This window comes from Dysidea avara, chromosome 11 (assembly GCF_963678975.1).
Source record: "Dysidea avara chromosome 11, odDysAvar1.4, whole genome shotgun sequence".
Lineage (NCBI taxonomy): Eukaryota > Metazoa > Porifera > Demospongiae > Dictyoceratida > Dysideidae > Dysidea > Dysidea avara.
Window position 1 is genome coordinate 1032768 of NC_089282.1, and position 21313 is coordinate 1054080.

A 21313-nucleotide genomic window follows, 5' to 3' on the forward strand; every position below is an offset into this window, starting at 1 on the left:
AACTAAAGTTAGTGTATCATGATACCATAACTTTGGTATTCATAATAATACACAAGTAGTAAGAAAATCAGAAATTTAAAGCTGGATTAGGGATCAAAGAAAAAAAGTAGTGAAATAAGGGAATAGCTAAAAAGTGGTGAAACAAGGAAGGCTGCCTATATCTACAGATATACTAGTGAACATTAAATTACTAAACTTCAGTCTATAACCATGAAACATGAACTCTCTACACTCTACAAGGTAAATTGTTTGCATACAGGGTGTTATGTAGCTGACTAATTATGTAGCTTAACTTCCTACAGAATAATTTGTTTGTAGATGAACTCTATGCAGGGTGACTTGCTTGTTGCTGAACTATCTACATGGTGACTTGTTTCTAGCTGATCTCTCTACAGGGTGACTTGTTACTAACTGAACTCTCTATATGATCACTTGATCGTAGCTGAATTCTCTACAGGATGACTAGCTATTTACTGAATGTTCTAATAGGATGACTGCACTATTAGATTTTTAGTCTTGCCAGAGCTCCAGCTATTACCTATTTTAGTAACTTGATAACCCTGAGACTAGACTCCTGATATATTCTACATGTAATTGTCAATATATGTGACCAGATTTTACAAAACCGATCCAAATCGCACATCAGGCAAAATCAAACTAACACCTCCAGTGGACAGCTACACTATTGTACTGGTAGTTTTAACACTCAGTACCACTCAATATACTTGAGGCTGGTTTCAACAGACGTCTTTTCTGGGTGGTGTGTAGAACTCGAGTGGCGGTTTTAGGCCTTGTGAAGGACCTGGCTTGGCAAGAACCAGTGGTTTACTGGTGGACAGCCTGATAATGTTGGCCAGACATTTTTTCCGTGGGTTTTGCTACATATCAGCCACTAAGGAGCCAGCACAGCCCTGTAATCTCATCTCTGGACTCCAATCGTGGTCTGTCTCCATTTTGAGGTCCAACCCTTGCCCACCCCACCACCCCCACCCTCCACCCCTTTGTGAGCACTTGTGATACTACTTTGCTTGTCCAACTGCTCAGATTTTTGGTGGGAAACTCTACAAGCAGCTACAAGTACTGGAAGTGGCCTGAAAGGTAATAGATTGATGCATCTTTTGTGTAAATTTCGTACGCGTGCTTGCTATCCTTGGAGAGATATGCTGGCTTGAATTCTTTAAAACCGTTTATCTCGAAACTTCTAATGTGCGATTTGGATCGTTTTTCCAAAATCCAGTCATATATTTATATGTGGAAGTGGTTACAAAACCAAAAGTTTTTTAATAACACAACAAACTACTCTAGTATCAAGCACACTGTAAGTTTTTGGTGAGTTTGAGGTGAGCTAGGGTTTGTCGAGTCAACCCTAGCTTGCCTCAAATTCACTAAAAACGTGCCTTCATAGAGACAGTGAAAGACATCATTATGCTTAACAGACAAACCTCAAGTTAGCATTAGGGTTGAGTTGGATTAGGGTTGGGTTCAGCCTTGGTCACCTGGGTGTATATAGGTTATGTGCAGGTTACTTCTTGGGTCACATTTATAAGACAGAAAAATAGGGGAGGCGAGTAGCTAGCACCGATAGCACAGCTGGTAGCATACTGGTCTTACACACAGGGGTTGAGCCCCAGATGTTTTGGATTTTTTAATTTTCATTTTAGCAACAAAACTTTGGTCGCTTATATCTTGGAAATAACTGGGGTGATTTCCTTCAAAATTAGTATGTGGACGTACTCCCCTACGTGGTGGGAAACTCTACAGAAAATTAGTTCAAATGATTAAGGGATCACAGAGCTATATACATATCCACACAAAAAACAGTCAAGCTGTGAAAAAAGGTGCGGCCTTAAAAAGCCTTGGTAAAAAAGTTGCAAAATCAAAAGTGGCGGCCAAGAAATGGCTGCAATGATGTTAATACAAATAAATTTTAACAATATACACAGCCATTATTAAAATTTATTAGCATTAACATCATTGCAGCCATTTCTTACCCGCCACTTTTGATTTCACAACTTTTTTTACCCAGGCTTTTTAAGGCCGCACCTTTTTAAACAGCTTGGCTGTTTTTGTGCGGATATCATTTCTTGTTGTAACTGCAAGTTCTATGGTTGGCCTTGACACTTCCTTTTAAAAAACTCAACTTTGAACTTTCCACCTTTACTAACAGGAATTGTCAAAGACTGCAAAGAACTGAATTTTGAAGGCACGAAGATAGCTGGGAAGATTCGACTAATGGGAGATGCTCTACTTACAGGAGATGTTCTACCTTGAGGAAGTTTCCACAGCAGAAATAATTAATTACCGTTCAAGCACTACTGAACTATGGATACATGAAAACAGCATTTCGTTGGTTCCATAAAATGAGTATGTCACCTGCCAACACATATAGAATGTTCTAGAATTTCCCCCTGACAGATCTATGAGTTATCATTTTAGTGTACTAAACTGGAACTTCATTTATAAGGCAGAAATTAACTGAGGTGAGCAACTGACAGTGGTGGCAGGGCTTAGGCATATAGGCATGGAGGTCCCTGGTTTGAAACCTGGAGAATTTTCTATGTTTTTTGCACACATTTTTTTTTACATCTTAGTGACTGTTCTATTAGAGTATCTTGATCGCACTTTTTCACATGTTTGATTTTACTTTATATCTCCTTAGCTAATACTCTCAGTATTTTCAAACCACAAAAAGTTTGCACTACGATTGTAACTTAAGGCACAAACCGATTGTCAAGTCATTCCGTCAAGCAGATTACCCTGTAGGCGTGACAACAAATTGCTTTAGTAACAAAATCATGCATAATTCCATTATTCTTAGTTTGATCTGTATACAAATTGGACTGTAAATGTGCTGCATTATGCTCTTACTGCCCTCTAAAGTTGAAGTCAATCAACTAAAGAATGCATGAGTTACAGTGAGTGGAGCGAAAGGAAGAAAAAAGAAGCAGAATATGAAGAAAAATATGAAGAAAATAAGATGAACTTTGAAGACGCATATCTCAGTGATAGCTGCAACTCAAATTTGGAATAGGAGGTGCCCTACCTTGAGGGAGTTTCCACAGCAAAACTGGTTACTTTCCATTCAGGCATTATTGAGCTACGAATGCATGAAAACAGCTTTTTCTTGGTTCCTGTAAAATACGCACTTGTCTGTCATGTGTCTGCACTAGCTGTACTTGACCGCACAACACACTATCATGTGTCCTGATGTGTGAAAATCACATTTTCTTCCTGTTGATATGCCCATGATGTGGAGCGCTGGCTTCTTGGGTCACACAGTATGAATCGACACCTTGGGCTGTCAGCAATAGAAGTGGGACACAAAGGAGGACAAAGGTAAGTCCATGATGCATGCATTGTATGCACCGTGGTATGCCTAAAGGCAACTGTCAGGCTGAAGCACCATCAAACAGTGAAAAATTCAAGCCCCTACCTTTAGCTGTTACGAGTTTTGAAGACAGGCAGGCAGGGCAGACAGGCAGTTAGTCAGTAGAAAATTCCATGGAATACAATTTTTAAAATTGTCATAGCAATCTATCGGAAGTAATTAGAGTCATACTGAAGACACTTTTGGGCTTGGTTATACCTAACCAATACTGCCAAAGCACCAGGATGGCACTGTGAAGTTGATATTTTTTGGCCAGAAAAACCCAAACTTCCATGATCCCTAATATACAGTACTACCATACTGTATGATACCTTTAGTTTCTTGGGGGCTCACCCAGACCATACCTTCTACCCTAGTGTACTAGGGGCTCTTGTCAAACCCTGGCAGCTGGAAATAAGATTAAATAACATTTGTGTAGTATACTTTATCTACCGTATATGTTTGTCAGGCATATTTCTGTAAATAATGTAAAGATCTTGGCTTACATACATAGAAAGCTGCAGGTTTCTCTGTTAATCGGAGATGCTGAATGTGAAGTAATAAGAATTTCCACAGTGCAATATACTGCATTAGTTAGAGCTTCCCATCTCCACTCATTACTTGAACCTGACTGAGGATCATATGAGCATACTCTCTATTATAATACATAATTTATATGAAAATATATTTAAACCAATATACACTTTAATCTCACTTCTGTCGTTCTGTTATTATATCCATTGTCACAGGTAATGGTAGCTTGAAAAGTATGTTGGCATGTAAAATAGGATGGTGCTCTCCATATGGCATTAACTACTTTGTTTGAAGACAAACAATCAGCAGTACAATTTAAGTTAAGTAGTCCCCCTATGACAATAGACAAGTAATTGTACACCACATGTATAGACAACTAGTTGTACCTTAAACCTTTTGTTTAAATTAATCTGTAAGTGCAACTGTTCTCATATTATATATATATATATACCAAGACAAATGGTAGTGTGTTGTGCGGCCAAGAAAGCTGGCGTGCTAGTATATTTACAGCAAGAAAATGTGATTTTCATGCATACACAGCTCTGTGTTCTCTTTGGAATAATTTTTGTACTGAAAATGTCATCCACGTTCAGCACTCCACATACCAAAGTTGAGCAAGATTGCCTACCACAATTGTGAAATACAAGCTCTCAAATTTTGGCTTAATTTCTTTATGCTTTTTTCTTTGTTTAGGGGGCTCAGGGGGCTTAGATTATTCTTTTTGCACACTTTACATAAACCATTATAAAATGCAAATGTATAGCTCAATTTTCTTGAGCTTTGGTGCACTTTAAGAATATATTGTGGCACAATCATGTACCAAATTTGGTGAAAATCTGATAAATAGCTATGAACGGTTACTTGCATTAACAATTTGTTGCTATGCATACAGGGTGAACCGCTTAAGGAAATAGCTTAAAAATTGGTATATGAACAGTTAACTATCATAGCTCAAACCTTTTGTTGTTTAAAAAAAATTGCATTGATAGCTATAGAGTTACAAGGCAAACTGTAAATTGCAGGGTTGAGATTCTCTAATAGAACAGTCACCGCAGGATAAAAATGGTATATGAAAAATGTCAAAAAAACTTACCAACATTCAAACCAGGGACCTCCATACTGAAAACCAAAATCCTTAACCACTGTGAGCCGCTGCTACCACAGCTGTTCATCTCTAGAACATTCTATTTGTGTTCTATTAGAAATCTTCAAAAGAAATGTGCATTCTATTAGAGTAGTAATCAAATCCATTGTGGTGGGGTAACTAGTCGATTGAGATCTATACTTGTGCTAATCGTCATCACCATAATAAGTGCTATGCTAGCAAAACTTGTGAGGAAATCATATTCTAGCATTAAAGGTGCAGGATTTGCTTTGTTAAAAGTTGAGCAACTTCAACTTATATGAAAAATCGAGATACTCTAATAGAACAGTCACTATGATATTACTGGTCCAGAATTTATAAACAAGTACACAAACAAGTATAAGCAAAAACAAGGAATTTTAGACTGGAGTAGGGACAATGTAGTATCCTAATAAAAAGCTGGAGTAGTGCATAATATGTCCAATTACTGTAAAACAATAAGAAGTGAATATCCCTGATGTGCATTTCAATTATACAGCACAGTGGGAATATTTGCTCTCTTATTGTTTTACAGTAATTGGACATTATGCACTACTCCAATCCAGCTTGTTTCAGTACTTTTATTGGGGGTGCTACATTGTCCCTACTCTAATTCATACTTGTAATGTTAAGAGCAATAAGATGAGCCAAGTAATGGAGTGTGAAATCATAATAGTTTCAAAATTTATGATCCATAACTAATCAGGGCATGTGCAACAGAACTGAATCAACCAAGCTTCTCAGCACCAATTGCCTCATACTGGGTGAACGAATTAATAAGGATGGAAAAATTGTTTGTCTCTAGTATCAAGTTGAAAGCTTGTTATATGTTCATGAGCTGAGTGTTAAAATTGGAGAATAGTGGAACTGTTGCTACATGTAAATAACTCACTGTAGTGGTTGCACTTGTTTTGCGGTGTGAGCTTTTTACTTTCTTGGCTACTATTGTGACTCTTGATAACCAAGCATATACTGTATGTGAATATTTGCGTGCATGTGTAGTGTGTGTGTGTGTGTGTGTGCGTGTGTGTGCATGTAAAATATTTTCCCAGTGAAGTCTTTGTTTAGTGCCAGCAAATGCTTGCTGTGGCAAGAAGCATTATGTATCATACACACATGCACGCACGCACGTACGCACACACACATTGCAGTATCATTAATGCAACAGCATCATCATACAGTACAGTAGTGCTGTATAGTAGGGAACATAAAGGTTTCCCATGAAAAAAGATTGACCAGAAACCAGCCTCACAATACCTTGACATTGTTTAGGTATAATCAAACTATCTTCAGTGTGACCCAAAATGCTTCAGTAATTTGCTGAGAAACTTTATATATATATCATACAGTACGATAGTACTGTATAGTAGGGACTAGGGCCCAAACGAACTTACGTGAATTCAAAGGTTCGTTCGAATGAATGAACATTCGAATGTGGGTTGAACAGTTTGAACTATAGCTACTAATTAGATAGTGATACAGTTAAGCTATCCATCTTGCTGTGTTCCATAATGATGTGGGGGGAGCTAGACATATGGTATTTGGCATTTAATTAAGCTATGTGTTGATGGTTTAGTGGTGGTCACAGGCCATGCCTCTATGAGGTTTTAAGGTTTCTATGTGGTGCCAGTCACTTGTCTCAACTGTATAGCAGTAGTAAAATGTATTTAAAACCTAGTAACCACAAGTATTTTTACTTGTAGTATTCAATTTCAAGTTTTCTCAGTAGTCAGTACAAGTGCATGTGTGTGTTACAAACTTTTGAGACATTTAATATGGTGTGATTTATAATTTGTAAACAGGAACCAGCTCCATTTAAAAGTTTGAAAGATTCGTGAACTTTAGTTGATGAATGTTCGAACCCTGACAATCCAAGTTCGGTTGGGCCCTAGTAGGGACCACAAAGGAGTAGGCGGCCCACGAAATAATATCACCCAAAACGCAGCCTCAATTTTCCCAGATGACGATGAGGCAGTATTGGTTAGGTAAAACTAAGCCCGATCAAGCTTTCAGATCGACCCGAAACACTTTCAATAAGTCGTTATGGAATTTTTAAAAAAAACATTATTTAATGGAATTTTCTACTGACTGAGTAAGTAAGTAAGTAACTGACTGATGCCTTCAGACAAGCTTAACTCAATAATGGTTAAGGCTATGGGCTTGATTTTGACATGGCTTCAACCCTACAGGTGCCTTTTGGCATACCGCAGTACATACAATGCATTCTTCATGGACTTGCCAGTGTCTTCCTTTGTGTCCCATTCATCTTTGCTGACAGCGAAGTGTCGATTTGGCGATAGCATGTGATGACTTCCCAGAAATTGTCCATATTTTTCATAGTAGCTACTCTGATTGCAGAGGTGCTTTTCAAACAGTTCTTGATTCGTACTACTGTGTAACCGGTTGAACATAGCCAACAATGAAGCGAAATGGATACTTCACTTTTCAGACAATAATTGATATAACTGGGGCGCGTGGCACCATTTCTTTCTTTCGGTATGTATGGATTGCAGAGGTGCTTTTCGAACAGCTCTTGATCCGAAATGCTGTGTAACGGGTTGGAAATAGCTGACAACGAAGCATAATGGATACTTCACTTTTCAGATGATAATAGGGGCGCGCGGCACCATTTCAGATGTGGTATGCGTGGGCTCACCAGACATAATTATTTACAAAAAAAAGTTAACAAACAAGTACACAGAAAAATTTGAAATTTTTAACTAGAGTAGGGACCATAGCACATCGAAAAAAGTACTGAAACAAGCTGGAGTAGTGCACAATATTAAATCACAGTAAAACAATAAGAAGTGTTATATCCCTACTGTGCTCAAGATACCATAATGGAAATGCACAGTAGGGATATAACACTTCTTATTGTTTTACTGTGATTTAATATTGTGCACTACTCCAGCTTGTTTCAGTACTTTTTATTGATGTGCTATGGTCCCTACTCTAGTTGAAAATTCCAACGTTTTCTGTGTACTTGTATATATATATTAGTGAAACTTTCTATAGACTGCCTGTTAACTAGCTAGCTAATTGATTAACTAACTGATGCCTTCAACTCAATCTAATTCAAAAACAGCCAAACTGTAAGAAAACAGTGGACCCCCAACAAAGCCAGGGTGCAAGAAGGTGTGAAATCCAAGGTGGTGGCCAACCAAAATAGCTGTGATGGTATATAGGTTACTTACAAAAAAAATTTAATAACAACAATTCAGGTGAATTTGGTGTCAAGAGCAGGCAGCACCTGAATTGTCATTATTAAAATTTTTGCCATTAACCTACCATCACAGTCATTTCTTGGCTACTACCTTGGATTTAACTTTTTACACCCTGGAGTTTTTGGGGCCATACCCTTTTTCACAGCTTGGCTATATTTGGATTAGATACCACTTCTTTTTGTAATTTCAAACCAGCAAGATCTCATAATATTTGAGGGGAGAGAGAGTGTCTAACGGCCAGTGTGTAACCAAACACACTGCGCTTTGTAGTGATATTAACACCTTCTGGTAATGGTCAGGTTGACAAATTTGTCACAAGCGGCGCACATCTAATGTGTCTCTAAACATAAAATTGTTCTTATCGATGATGCGGCGGCAAGATACCCTGATATTTAGAAGAACCTTGGGAAGAACAGGAGGAACCTCACCCTACGCGTCCGTCTAATTATAGTCTGGCTGTTGAAGGGTGATACTCGGAAAAAAATGGTATAAAGATAAATTTGGTATCAATAGATGCAGAATTTTCTGGAGAACAACATATCCAAAATCCTCTAATATCCTTTTAGGGAAAAAAAGTTATGGAGGTTTGAAATTTTATGTTAATAATTATAGTGCAACAATGCATTAACATCCAAAAATTTTAATTTCGTGTTTCTGATTATAACTCAAGATGTACACCACTTATCTTAATTCTGTTTATTGTACATGGTTATGCTCATGTATCTGTACTTATTGTTGCCATGACAACAATCACAATTATCTTGCGATTTGTGTATTAATTTATGGTTTTTAGTTTTTTCATATCTAGTTTTACATATAATAGCTAGTTTTGAGTTTGGTAATAATTTTGCGGTAGATGAAAACTCTCATTAAGGTGGCGCTGAACTGAGTAAGGGCAGCTGTACAAAGTTAATTGGGCAGCATGTTTGTGATAATACGCAAACAAATGTGGAAATCCATGGACCACAACAAAGTGTCTCAGCTAACTAATACAACAAGCTCTGTCAGACTGCCCAGCTACTGTTGTTGATAGAACTAACGATATTCACGCTTTAAGACTATTAGCTTGTCACAACTCTGGTTAATTCACTGGCGAACAGCACCAGCTGCCATCGTGTGATTACTGTTATATAGAGCACACCCTACTAGATACACAATCTCATTTCTCGCTAAATAACTTCAAAATTATGCACCACAGACCATCAAAATTTGGTATAGGCATCAGGTAAGCATTACTCTACAATAGTACACTTCGAAGTTTCGTGATTCGGGCTTGATGGAGTTGTTGGCCAATGTTGTAGTCCAGAGGTGTGCATTTTCACTACTTTCCATGTTGTTAGCAGTAAAAAGGAAAGTGTAGAATTGTTCTACAAGGTGAGAAATGGTTGGAACCGAAGTACCTTAGTGCTAGGTTGTTTATTGGCAAAGTTATTTTAAAAATCGGCTTGAAATTCAGAGTTATATAGGCGTATAATGAAGGCGTGTTATTTCACGAAACTTTGTATGCTAAACTAAAGTATCACAGGCTATCACAACAGCTTTTTAGCCATAGATTAAGTTGAAAGTTTTGGGCCACCCTAAAATAGCTCATTAAGCACGTGGGTTGAAACAAATTGTTTTGTGCGGCTGGACTTAATCAGTTCAGCACCACCTTAAGCCCAACAGGTCACACACAGTCAGTAGCCTGTTAAAAAAAATTGTTTTATATGGCTATTTTTGTGATTTGCATAAGGTTTCATAAAAATATTTCCTTCAAAAATATTTTGCATATGTATGTTTCTGGAAGAAAATAGACATTGCTAAATTTGTAGAAGTGATTTTTGTAAATTTCTTTTTAGCAACATTGTGAACTCACGTTACAGATTTTTCACAATTTATGTATAAAAGTGTGCTGATACAGCAAATGTATATCCACAGTAAAGCTGCAAATTACACAATACTAATGGGCAGTGCATCACATTAAAGCATAATGAAAAAAGTAGTGTGTATAAATGTGTGGGTACAGAGGCAAATGTTTTGCCATTAGGGTATAATGGACAAGGAATGATTCACTTGTAGATATAATGATCAAGACTATACAAGTACAATGCCTAGTGTGAATAAAGAGCAGACTTATAAATCTACCATGCAGGTATAAAGGTCAGGTCTAGGAAACCAACTAGAACTGTGCTCTAGTTTACTGTGACATTTTTGGTGGATATTTTGCATCCAAGTAGTCAAACTATTCTGTAAGGCCTAAGCCATTTTCTGTTTCTCATCAACATCCCACTTGTATTTTCTTTGCCATAAATATTTTCCCATTATTAAAGATGTAGCTAACCATTATTTATCTGAATATCAAAAAGATTGAGCATGTGAAGTTAAGTTTTTAAGATAACTGCACTTATATACCAGCTACCTTGTTCACTGTATATAGTCATGAAATCCTTAAAGATTGTGCAGTGAACCTTATAACATTTATGTTAGTAAAATTCTGCAATCACAAAGGACAATAATAAGCTACATCTGAAGTAGACCACAATATGTGACCGGATCTGTGAAAATCCGACATAATGGCGCATTTTTCAAATCCTTTATTATTGAATATTTATAATCTACTTAGCCGAGTGCATGCTCTGGCCAAGTTTCAGCCTTGTATGCCAACAACTTTTGGTGTTGCAGCCCTACAAAGTAGCAGCAACAGAAAGATCAATTTGTACAGCAAACATTGGGAAAATAAATTACAGGTGCTTACAAAAACAACTGTAACTTACAAACGCAATGCAGTACAGAGTTGCAACTTGCACCATCATGTTCGCCACGAATAGGGGAGTCCATTACATGGTGCGTTTTTTCTCCAACCACCTTTCTTCACTACATACAGAGACGAAATCAGTGAAAAAATTGATCGCGTACGACCGCTTCAACATGACGTAAACAAACGCCCATAACTCACGTATCCTTTAGGCTACTGCTACGAAACAAAGATTTGCGAACTCCTCTTGAGTAGGCGAATAAGATGGTACCCATGATTTTATAATTGCATCCTTTCTTCACAAAGAACAAAGCGTTTAAAAATTTTACGAATTCTGTTATCATTTACACAAATATTTTACGTATTGCAATCAATAGCCTATACTGAAAATTTAGGCTTGCACCATTATGTCGGGTTTTCGCATATCCGGTCACATATTGTGGTCTTGTGCTGCTTTAAGATCAGTTACTGTATTTATATAGCTAACTAACAGTGATACAGAGAGTTGGGATATGAAAATAAGCCTATAGCTACATATAGCAATATTGACCCACATGTCCATAATTATTCTGATGAAAAACAGAAAATCACCAAATGTGACCAGATTTTACAGAACCGATCCAAATTGCACATCAGGCAAAATCAAACTAACACCACCAGTGGATAGCTGCACTATCGTACTACAAGTTTTGACCCTCAGCACTACTCAAACTACACGAGGCTGGTTTTTACACACGTCTTTTCTGGGTGGTGTGGAGTGCTCAAATGGCGGTTTCAGGCCTTGTGAAGGACCTGGCTTGGCAAGAGTCAGTGGTTTACTGGTGGACAGCCTTATAATGTTGGCCAGACGTGTTCTCTGCTGATTTTGCTACATATCAGCCACTAAGGAGCCAGCACAGCCCTGTAATCTGGTGTCTGGACTCCAATCGTGGTCTGCCTCCATTTTGAGGTCTAACTTTTGCCCTCCCCGCCACCCCCCAGCCTCCACCCCTTTGTGAGCACTCGTGATACTACTTCGCTCGTCCAACTGCTCAGATTTTCTATCTTATTTGGCGGGAAACTGTACAAGCAGCTACAAGTACTGGAAGTGGCTTGAAAGGTTACAGATTGATGCATCTTTTGTGTAAATTTCATACGTGTGCTTGCTATCCTTGGAGAGTTATGCTGGCTTCAATTCTTTAAAACCGTTTATCTCGGAACTTCTAATGTGCGATTTGGATCGTTTTTCCAAAATCCAGTCACAAATAATGGCATGGCCTAATAATGCTACTCCAATATTTTAAATTATTTTTCTCTCAATATTAAATCTGATAATGTATGTTTATATTGATCTTTGTTGAAAATCAACTACGATAATTAAAAATTTCATTTTGTGTCTGTTAACTTGTGATCAGCCTCACAATGAAGAAACAAGCAAAGTGTATAAGCCCTAATAATATAGGCTGGCTACTGGGCCTAATGAACGCTACATTTCTCTGTTACAAGCAGCTGTCAACAATGTTAAGGTACAACAGCTACATAAACGGTCTAAATAACTTAGACTTCAGACCACAGGGGTCTAAGTAATTTAGTAACCCTTAGGCCCTGTAGTAGCGCCTTCGCTTCGCTCAGGCGCCAGGACACAGGGCCATCAGGTTACTAAATTACTTAGACCCCTGTGGTCTGAAGTCTAACTATTACTTAAAAATCAAACGACTAGAAAAAATTCTCAAAAGAGGATTTCAGAGGATTTGGGTATGTCATTCTCTGCAGCTAATGACACCAAATTTGTCTTGATATCATTTTTCTGGGTATCACCCTTCAACAGCCAGACCAATACATGCTTTATCTTCTTCCAGAAACATATGCAAAAAGTTTTTGAAGTACGTGAAACTAGAAATATTTTTATGAAGCCTTATGCAAATCACAAAAATGGTACTTTTAAACATTTTAAAAATGGGTTACTGATAGAATTGTTGGGCTTAATGAGAGTTTACCAAACTCAAAACTAGCTATTATATGTAAAACTAGATATGAAAAACAACTAAACCATAAATCAATATAATTATATGACTGGATTTGCGAAAAGGGGTCTTTCCACACACATCCAAATTCCCAATTCTCTGAACTTGGAAGACCATAACTTAGTGTTCAAGAAAGATACAAATTCGAAATTTTCTCCATCTGTTCGCCTATGTTGGTGCTCACTACTGACCACATTTCAGGTCAATAACAGTTTTAAATCTCAAGGTATGAATCATCAAATTTGGTAAATCGGATGTGTGTGGAAGACTCCTTTTCATATATCTGGTCACATATATATATACAAATCGTAAGATCATTGTAGTTGTTGTCATGGTAACCTGTGTACAAATAAGTAAAGATACATGAGCATAACTACATACAAAAAAAATATATTAAGATATGTGATGTACATCTTGAGTTATAATCAGAAACATGAAATTAAAATTTTTGAAGGTTAATGCCTTGTTGCACTATATTATCATAAAACTTCAAATGTCCATAACTTTTTTTTTTCAAAGAGGATTTTAGATATGTTGTTCTCCAGAAAATTCTGCATCTAATGATACCAAATTTATCTTTATACCATTTTTTCCAGGTATGGTCATTAATTTTTAACCTTCAACAAATGTACTATTAACCAGAATTCCATAGATAAGTTCAGTAGATTTAACACAGTTCCGTGTGGAATGATCGCGAGATGAAGAACGTAGTGAAGAAGCTTGTGTGGAAGAGAAACCTCAAGGTAGTGACAAGCAAGGTGAAGTAAATCCAGTACATGAAGTGACGAAACAAAAAGGAAAACGACCTAGTCACATCTGATGTAAAGCCTACAGGTCGTAAATGAAAGGCGTTAAATAAAAAGGAGAAACTGAATGTAACAAAACATCTTGTTGCATTAAAGCCTGAGGTGGCCACTACTATTTCTCTAATCAATGTGGCAAAATAATTGCCAACTTACAACTCTAGGCTGAAACAATTTTGTACGTCTGTGATTCCCAGCACACTGAGTTTTTTTGTCTAACCATTTGGAGGAGATTTTTCTTAGGCTATATGAAGAGTGCTCAACATTGAACGAGAAGCACCTGCAATTTCAGACGAAGTGGCAAAGGCACTGTGGTTACCTATTAGTCGACAAGAACTGTCAATGATTACTTATAGGCCTCATTCCGTCAGACCCCTTAGCCACTGAAGTAGTGAGTACTGCGATTGTGATAGCTGCAGGGACTGGAATAGTACTGACGAGGTGATATCCTCAGCACTCTGTGTGGTGTCACTGGCCCTTCGAGGATCAGCTGAACTCGGAGGTTCACATATCGACTGGTGATGTTGCCGCCCACATTTGTAGCATCTTCTTGGGGTCGAACACTGACTAGCTCGGTGACCAATCGATAGACACAGGAAGCATCGTCCTTCCTTTAACAACAATTCTCTATGAGCCTGGCAATTAATCACCTTTCACAAGCAGCTGAATAATGAGCATCTCTGCAATAGACACAATATATTTTGTGCCCTGAATCCTTCGAAACCAAGGCTAATGCTGTGACAGGTATGTATGTCCTCTTAAACGTTTCATGGACACGCCTCCACTCACCCCTACTGTACTGCTGATCTCTTGAGCCTCAACCTCCATCTTCATTACCTTCATTACTTCACTCACATCCCACACATCTCTCATGGTCACTCTTGCTATCTGCAACCTGACATCATCAGGCAGCTTTGACATGATGATAGGTATCAAAAAACATCCATACTAATGCCCAACACTTCCAGACATCTTATATTCACATTTATCTTATCATAGACTACATGGAGTTGTGATAATTTATCACCGGCACAATTCGGCAATTTCAACAAGTCATCCATGTGCGCAGCAATAATTTGATCAGGCTTGCCATAACGATCCTTAAAGGGACAATGCGTCAGTATCGAAGCCACTCAATTACGCATTATTTCACAACCTGTGAAATAATCAATAACTGTAATTTTACTACAATATACAAACACACAATATACAATGGCAGAAGGATTGCGCGAAATGAGCTGTAGAAGACGAGGACGTCCTAGAAAGTACAACGAAGGTTGGACTAATAACAACCAACGAATATACCTATCTAATAACACCTTTCTCAAATGGAGGGCACTTCGACGGAATTGTGAACTATTGAGCGATGACGCTGTGGCTTGCTATTTACTGACGTTCTTCGAGACGTTGCTTGGACAAAACTCGCAAGCCAAGTCACCAAGCCTACAGAACCACTCGTTTACCAGCAATGCAAGGTGAAAGTGAAAATATAAAATGTTAATTCATAAACCCTGATAGTCCGTTCATGGGGACAAGACTAATAGTAACTTCGACTCCTCGACTTACACCTAGCAGCCATAACAGGTGTGATGAAGGTATTGCTGACAGTGATTCACTGCATAATGAAGAAACGTTAAGCATTGTTGACAATGTTAATGAAAGGTTGGTAAACTAACTACCTGTAGAATTCCTATTTTAGACTTCCCTCAGGAATATATCAATTGGTAACAAGGACACTGCTATTGAAGAAATACCTGAGAACAGGTATGCACATATGCACAAGTTGTCATCAGCGCAAATTTGAAATGTCATCTGGCATCGAGGATTTATATATGTAGCTATAGCTATATTATTAAATTATCTACTGTATTCAATTCTAGCCTACAAGACATAACAGCCATTTTAAATGACCACTCTTCAGAATCAGCCAGATTGATTTGTTGACACTTTGGTGTTAGTAAATTTCACAATAACTTAACAGCAGCTCAGACTCTGACACAAGTGGTGATGACGAAGAATCAACCGATGGTGAAGAATCAACCAATGCACCTGCAAGTACAGGTATGTGTTCTATACATATGATCACTTTGTCTCATATGTACGACAGCCACCTTAGATGATGGTGATGAAACAATGGATGCTCCTGAAACATCAGAGTATACTGGTTGTTGTTCGACAGGTATGCAGTACAAATAGACTATAAATTGTGTCTATAAGCTACTTTAAGTAGCACAATACAACAAAGTTAGTCCTCTATACCAGACACTTTGGGACAGATAATTTTTGGTTGATGTTTTTCCTGTAATTGTCATTCCAAGGTAAAATGTAATATAGCCACTTTTGTTGGCTTCTGTTCTTGTGTCCTTAACTCTAAAAGTTTAAGAGAGGTTCTGTGTAATTAATGTACCTTACCAAAACATTGTACAACTATATAGCCACCAGCATCATAAACCAATCAGAAAAATGTATTGTTATTGTGTAATTAATTAATTAATTTACCTTACCGAAACTCATTGTACAACTATATAGTCACCAGCGCCACAAACCAATCCAAAACGTATGTTGAATCTGATACCACTGACGCCTCAGGTACAGTACTTCTATATTAATTACAAAAATATCATTCATATATTTATTTTATAGAAAAATATATTGTCTGCTCTGTAAAGAAACTACTTCAGTTACTTCCAAAAGCTTGCCATGTGGACAGCTGCAGATGTCCGATTAATATTGATTATGATATTAAGAGTGGCTGTCTGCAAGTTATTGGTTGCTGTATTAATGGGCACAGGCTTGACTGGGTGTCTTCTGATTTTCAGTTAAACAAGAATAACAAGAGGTTCTATGATAGTAATCTATTGTTAGCAGCTGCCGTTATTGTGTCTGGTAATAACTTTGCTAAAATTGTTAAGTTCTTCAAGTTCATGGGTGTGTCCATCATATCACCAACAACTTTCTATAACTATCAGTGACATTTTGTATGTCCTGCAGTGGACAAGTTTTACATCAGTGAACAGGTAAAGGATTTTATATCTACAACACTCTTATGTATGTGTGATGTGTATATATTTTCAGAAAAATCTGCTGGCACGATTCTGTTCAAATGGCTTGATTTTATCAGGCGACGGGAGATGTGATTCTCTGGGAAAAAGTGCAAAGTTTTGCACATATTCCTTAATGGAAATGGAACATCACGAGATTCTGCACTTTGTTAACATTGACAAACGTGATGTTGGACTGCATTCTCCAAACATGGAACGGGAGGGATTGATGTGTTGTTTGGATTTCTTGATCCAGAGTGGCTTGAAAGTCAGTGAGGTTGTAACAGATTCATCAACTTCAGTAGCTAAAACCCTTGGTAAATAACTTTGAGTGGCTAGAAATTTTTAAAGTACAAAACTCTTTTGATGCATATTATGTGAGCATCATGACAAATTTAAAACCTTAAAGATGTAACCCAGACTGTTACATGCAAGCCTTGAATATGCCGGAGTCACAATACAATTAAACAGGTTACACACAGTTCTCTTCAAACTGTACAAGCACACATGACACTAGAAAAATAAGGAAGTCTGTATACTATTTATTACATCACCACTTAATTGTTATTAATGTTACAACAATATTACAAAATTTTTTAGCCATCTTAATAATTTACATTTTACTGTATGATGGACACAATTATGTACTGTTTGTCTAGCAACTGATTATGCTGATATTCATCATTCTCGTGATATATGGCACAAGTCTAAAAAGTTAAAGAAGGCGTTATGTGAAGTACAATACATTGTGTAATATTGTGCAAATAATGTAATGGTCTATTGAAATGTACGTAGGCTGGGAAACTGAGAGGAATGAGTAAGATCAGTCAGTGGTTTGGAAACATAGTAAACCACTTTTGGTTCAGCTGTAGAAAGTGTACTGACAATCTGCAGAATCTGAAGGTGGGTCGTACAGTCATTATATGTTGTGAAAAATGCTACATTGTTACAGGAGAAGTGGGTTGGACTGCTTCACCATGTGACCAACGAACACGAGTGGTTATTTGGTGAGTGTGAACATGCAGCACTTACAGGACCTCCAACTGACACCAATGGGCAAGAGATTGCATATTTTAGTCCACAAGAACCAGCATTTCAAGTTTTGCGGAAAATCGTTACCGACAGGCGCTGGTTGGAATCACTCAAATCATACACCAGATTCCAGTATTGTCAATATTGTAAACTTCACCAATTGACTTTTTATTATTGATTGTATGCACACTGGACTATTGGAATCATTTCATAGTCTTCTTCTGGGATACAGCTCCAAAAGAATTGCCTTCCAGTAAGTCTGGTTGAATAGTATAAACTTCGGCAAAAGGTGTACTATTTAGTACCTGTAACTTTTAAACTGATTACAATTGTATACAGCAAGCATTGGGTAACCTAAGTGAAAATATCAATCTATTGTGGAAGTTTTGTATTCTAGTTCAGGGTTATCATATACATGTGATCCACAGGAATGAAGCATACCTTGCACGCATGCAGCTGGCAGTCCTAGATCACAATGCACATATTGAAAGAACCACTGCAGTTAACAAAAAAGGAGATGTCATTTATCACAGAAAATATCGTAAGCAAACTAAAAAATGGGATGTCACAGCCATAAAATCAGCAATGGAATACAAGTATGTGCTGGATTTGATCAAGCAGGTGTTTGAAGAACGGAAGCTGTATGCAAGTGCTCTGAATCGACGAAGACCTCTACCACAGGAACATCCGTCAAATATACAATCAACAATTGCACACACTAAACCAGATGATACAACTAATATAGCCAAAAACAAATGTTCTAGGTTTACATGAGTCATCTATTAATCAACTTTAACTGTATTCACGGAATCCTAAGTAGTTTCCATCAGGAGATGGGTACTTGCATCGGACTGCACATACAATGCATGATGGCACAACTTTTCTGTTTCCCCTGCCTAGACGCCTGAATCTCCAGATGATGTACTGGCGGTACGCTGCTTTCCTGAAACTCTCAGGGCTGTCAGTGGCAGGACCAACATAAAAGTCACTCCTGTGAATTATTGCTATTGCAAGTGCCTCCCTGTTTAATACCAAATTATCAAAAGCAGGGTCAAGGGTAACACAACGCCTTTGCTTGCAGCACTTGTTCTCCACATCGGTTGGCATGATGTGGCATTTGCTACAGACACACCAGGGAATGGCCAAGTCCTGTGGCTGGTCAGGAGGTGATGGGTCAGGATTGAGAAGAGCCTTTGCCAGTTCCAGGCCTCCGATGTGGCCATATGCCTCCATAATCAAACTCTGGCATTGTTCACCTGACAAGGTGACCACATAACTCTATAAATATAAATAGTTAGTACAGCACTAGTGATACTGTAGCTATTACTAACCTTCAGATTTTCGGTATATGATTCCCTTGCCCCCGCAGTAGCGATACAGTCATCATGCACCACCTGTAACATAGCTAGTTTCAATATTCATCAATATTTTAAGGGTACTTTAGCTACCCGTGACTGAAGCTACCACCTAGTTACTTTACCTGATTTTTGCATGGTTTCTGTTTCGTTCCACACTTGCATAAATCCTCACAAAATCGTCCAGCTGCCTTGCAAGGGCACTGCCTCCTCTGACAGGTGGATCTGCAGTTACATCATAGGCGAAACATCTCATCCACATCAATGGATGCATCAGAGTCGGTGTCACTCGCTGGGTTCCATTCTAAAGACTTCGACGTATCTTGCGATAGATTCTCCTATTAATAAAGCTAGAACTAGTTGTTGTAACTAACCACTCATTATAATTGCAGATGGAAACAGTCTTCTAGGCTCCACGCGGTCCCTGCTTGCTCCCACAATAGACGCCATTGTGATAAATTGCGCCAAAACGTCATAACTCAATTACGTAATTGATGTAATGTGAATTCGTCCTTGAGTGGCTTCAATACTGATGCATTATCCCTTTAACTAATTCCACCGCTGCCAGGTAATTATCTTCAGTCAGACTCAGCCCTTGTACGACGTTGGCAGCTGGACCATCCAACAATGCCTTAACGTAATTGAATTTGTCGATTGATGACAGCTCTGTATTCATATGAATGGCACTATTAAAGCTATCCCAAAAGGTCTTGAACCTTGTAATATCTCCTGTGAACTTTGGCAAATGCAGCTTGGGTAGCTTTGGCTTAGCTCCAGTAACTCTTACACTTGAATCCTTACTAAGGACTGAAGAAGTAAGGGTTTCACTACTTCTCACGGGTGTGCTATGACTGACTGCTTTCGAATCGATGATGGGCGTAGTCGGATGGTTCACGTGCTCAGTAGGCACATCTTCAGGAGGCTGAATGGCTGTGGGCATAGCAATTCTTGACGTTTTATCCACTAATTTACTCAAAAAGATTTCTATCTCACTTTGTACCTGTTCGATCTTATCATTTATCAAATCTGTGTCTTCTTCTGTTCCCTTCATGTCAATCAACGCCATCAAACTTTCATCAAACCTTTGTAATAACTGTAATTTTTCCTTCAGCTTCAAACTGATAGTTTTCAGATGATTCGCAACTTTCTCATTGCTATCTCCTTCTAGAATTGGCGTGGCTTCGTTGATCAGTCTAGAAACAACTCCCCGATGTCCCTTTCTCTTGCTCTTTAATCTCTCAAGTTCGGCAGACATGACTCTATTCGTACACGAAAAAAAGGCAACAACAACAATTCACAAAATTAGGGTGACTTACTTCTTCGGGTGCCTATTTAAAACACCCGGCACCAAGGAATACACGTTTCAGAGACTTTGGGCCCCACGTTGGGCCCCACGTTGGGCCCCACGTTGGGCACCATGTGACAATGAGTTCAACTTAGCCATGACTGTTTCTTATTAACGCACAAACTCTAATTACACGCATGCACAAAATTAGCAAAAAAACGTCATACATTACAACAAGTTTTGTTGGGTTGTTGATGTAGGTGGATAACTTGGATCTAAAGGAACTAATAGCATTTTGTAACTTAGTTAACAAGTGTGTACTGTTGTGTAGACATTGATATGTTCAACAGAAATAAACAGATAATAATTCTTATTACCTTTATCAAGAATTTCTGAAAGCCATGATGCAAAGTACTGGTAGCCTGTGTCAATATTTTGTACTGCTTCTGAATTCAAGCTTTTAATCTTCTCATGACTTAGAAACCCCCTTTCGAATAAACTGTGACATGCTGTGAGATATTCCAATGTTTCAATAGTTTTCAAATAATCTAAGGGTGGCGGATTCTGGTTTGCATACCAGTGTTATCTGAACACTTGAGTGTGACTGTTTGTATTTCACTGGTGCTATAGTGTACCGTATAGAGAGAAACTTTGGTGGGGCTAAACTTTGGTGAATAACAAGCTAAATTGCATTTGGCGAAATAAACTTTGGCGAATCCAATCTCACTGTTTAGCTATAAAGATGCTAATCTGAGGTGCCAAAGTTTAATTGGCGGATTAAACTTTGGCGAATTTGTAGCAAATCGCCAAAT

General features: G+C 38.0%; 1 protein-coding gene across 1 annotated transcript in view; it reads right to left on the minus strand.

Moving 5' to 3' along the window:
* The window catches only part of LOC136237874 (uncharacterized), a 121451-nt gene that overhangs the window by 17422 nt on the left and 82716 nt on the right, over positions 1-21313 (minus strand). Inside the window, exons 9-10 of the mRNA XM_066028119.1 lie at positions 4083-4234; positions 3878-4022 (exon numbers count right to left, since the gene is read on the minus strand). Of these exons, the coding sequence (XP_065884191.1) occupies positions 3878-4022; positions 4083-4234 (297 nt within the window). The remainder of the gene's footprint in view (positions 1-3877; positions 4023-4082; positions 4235-21313) is intronic.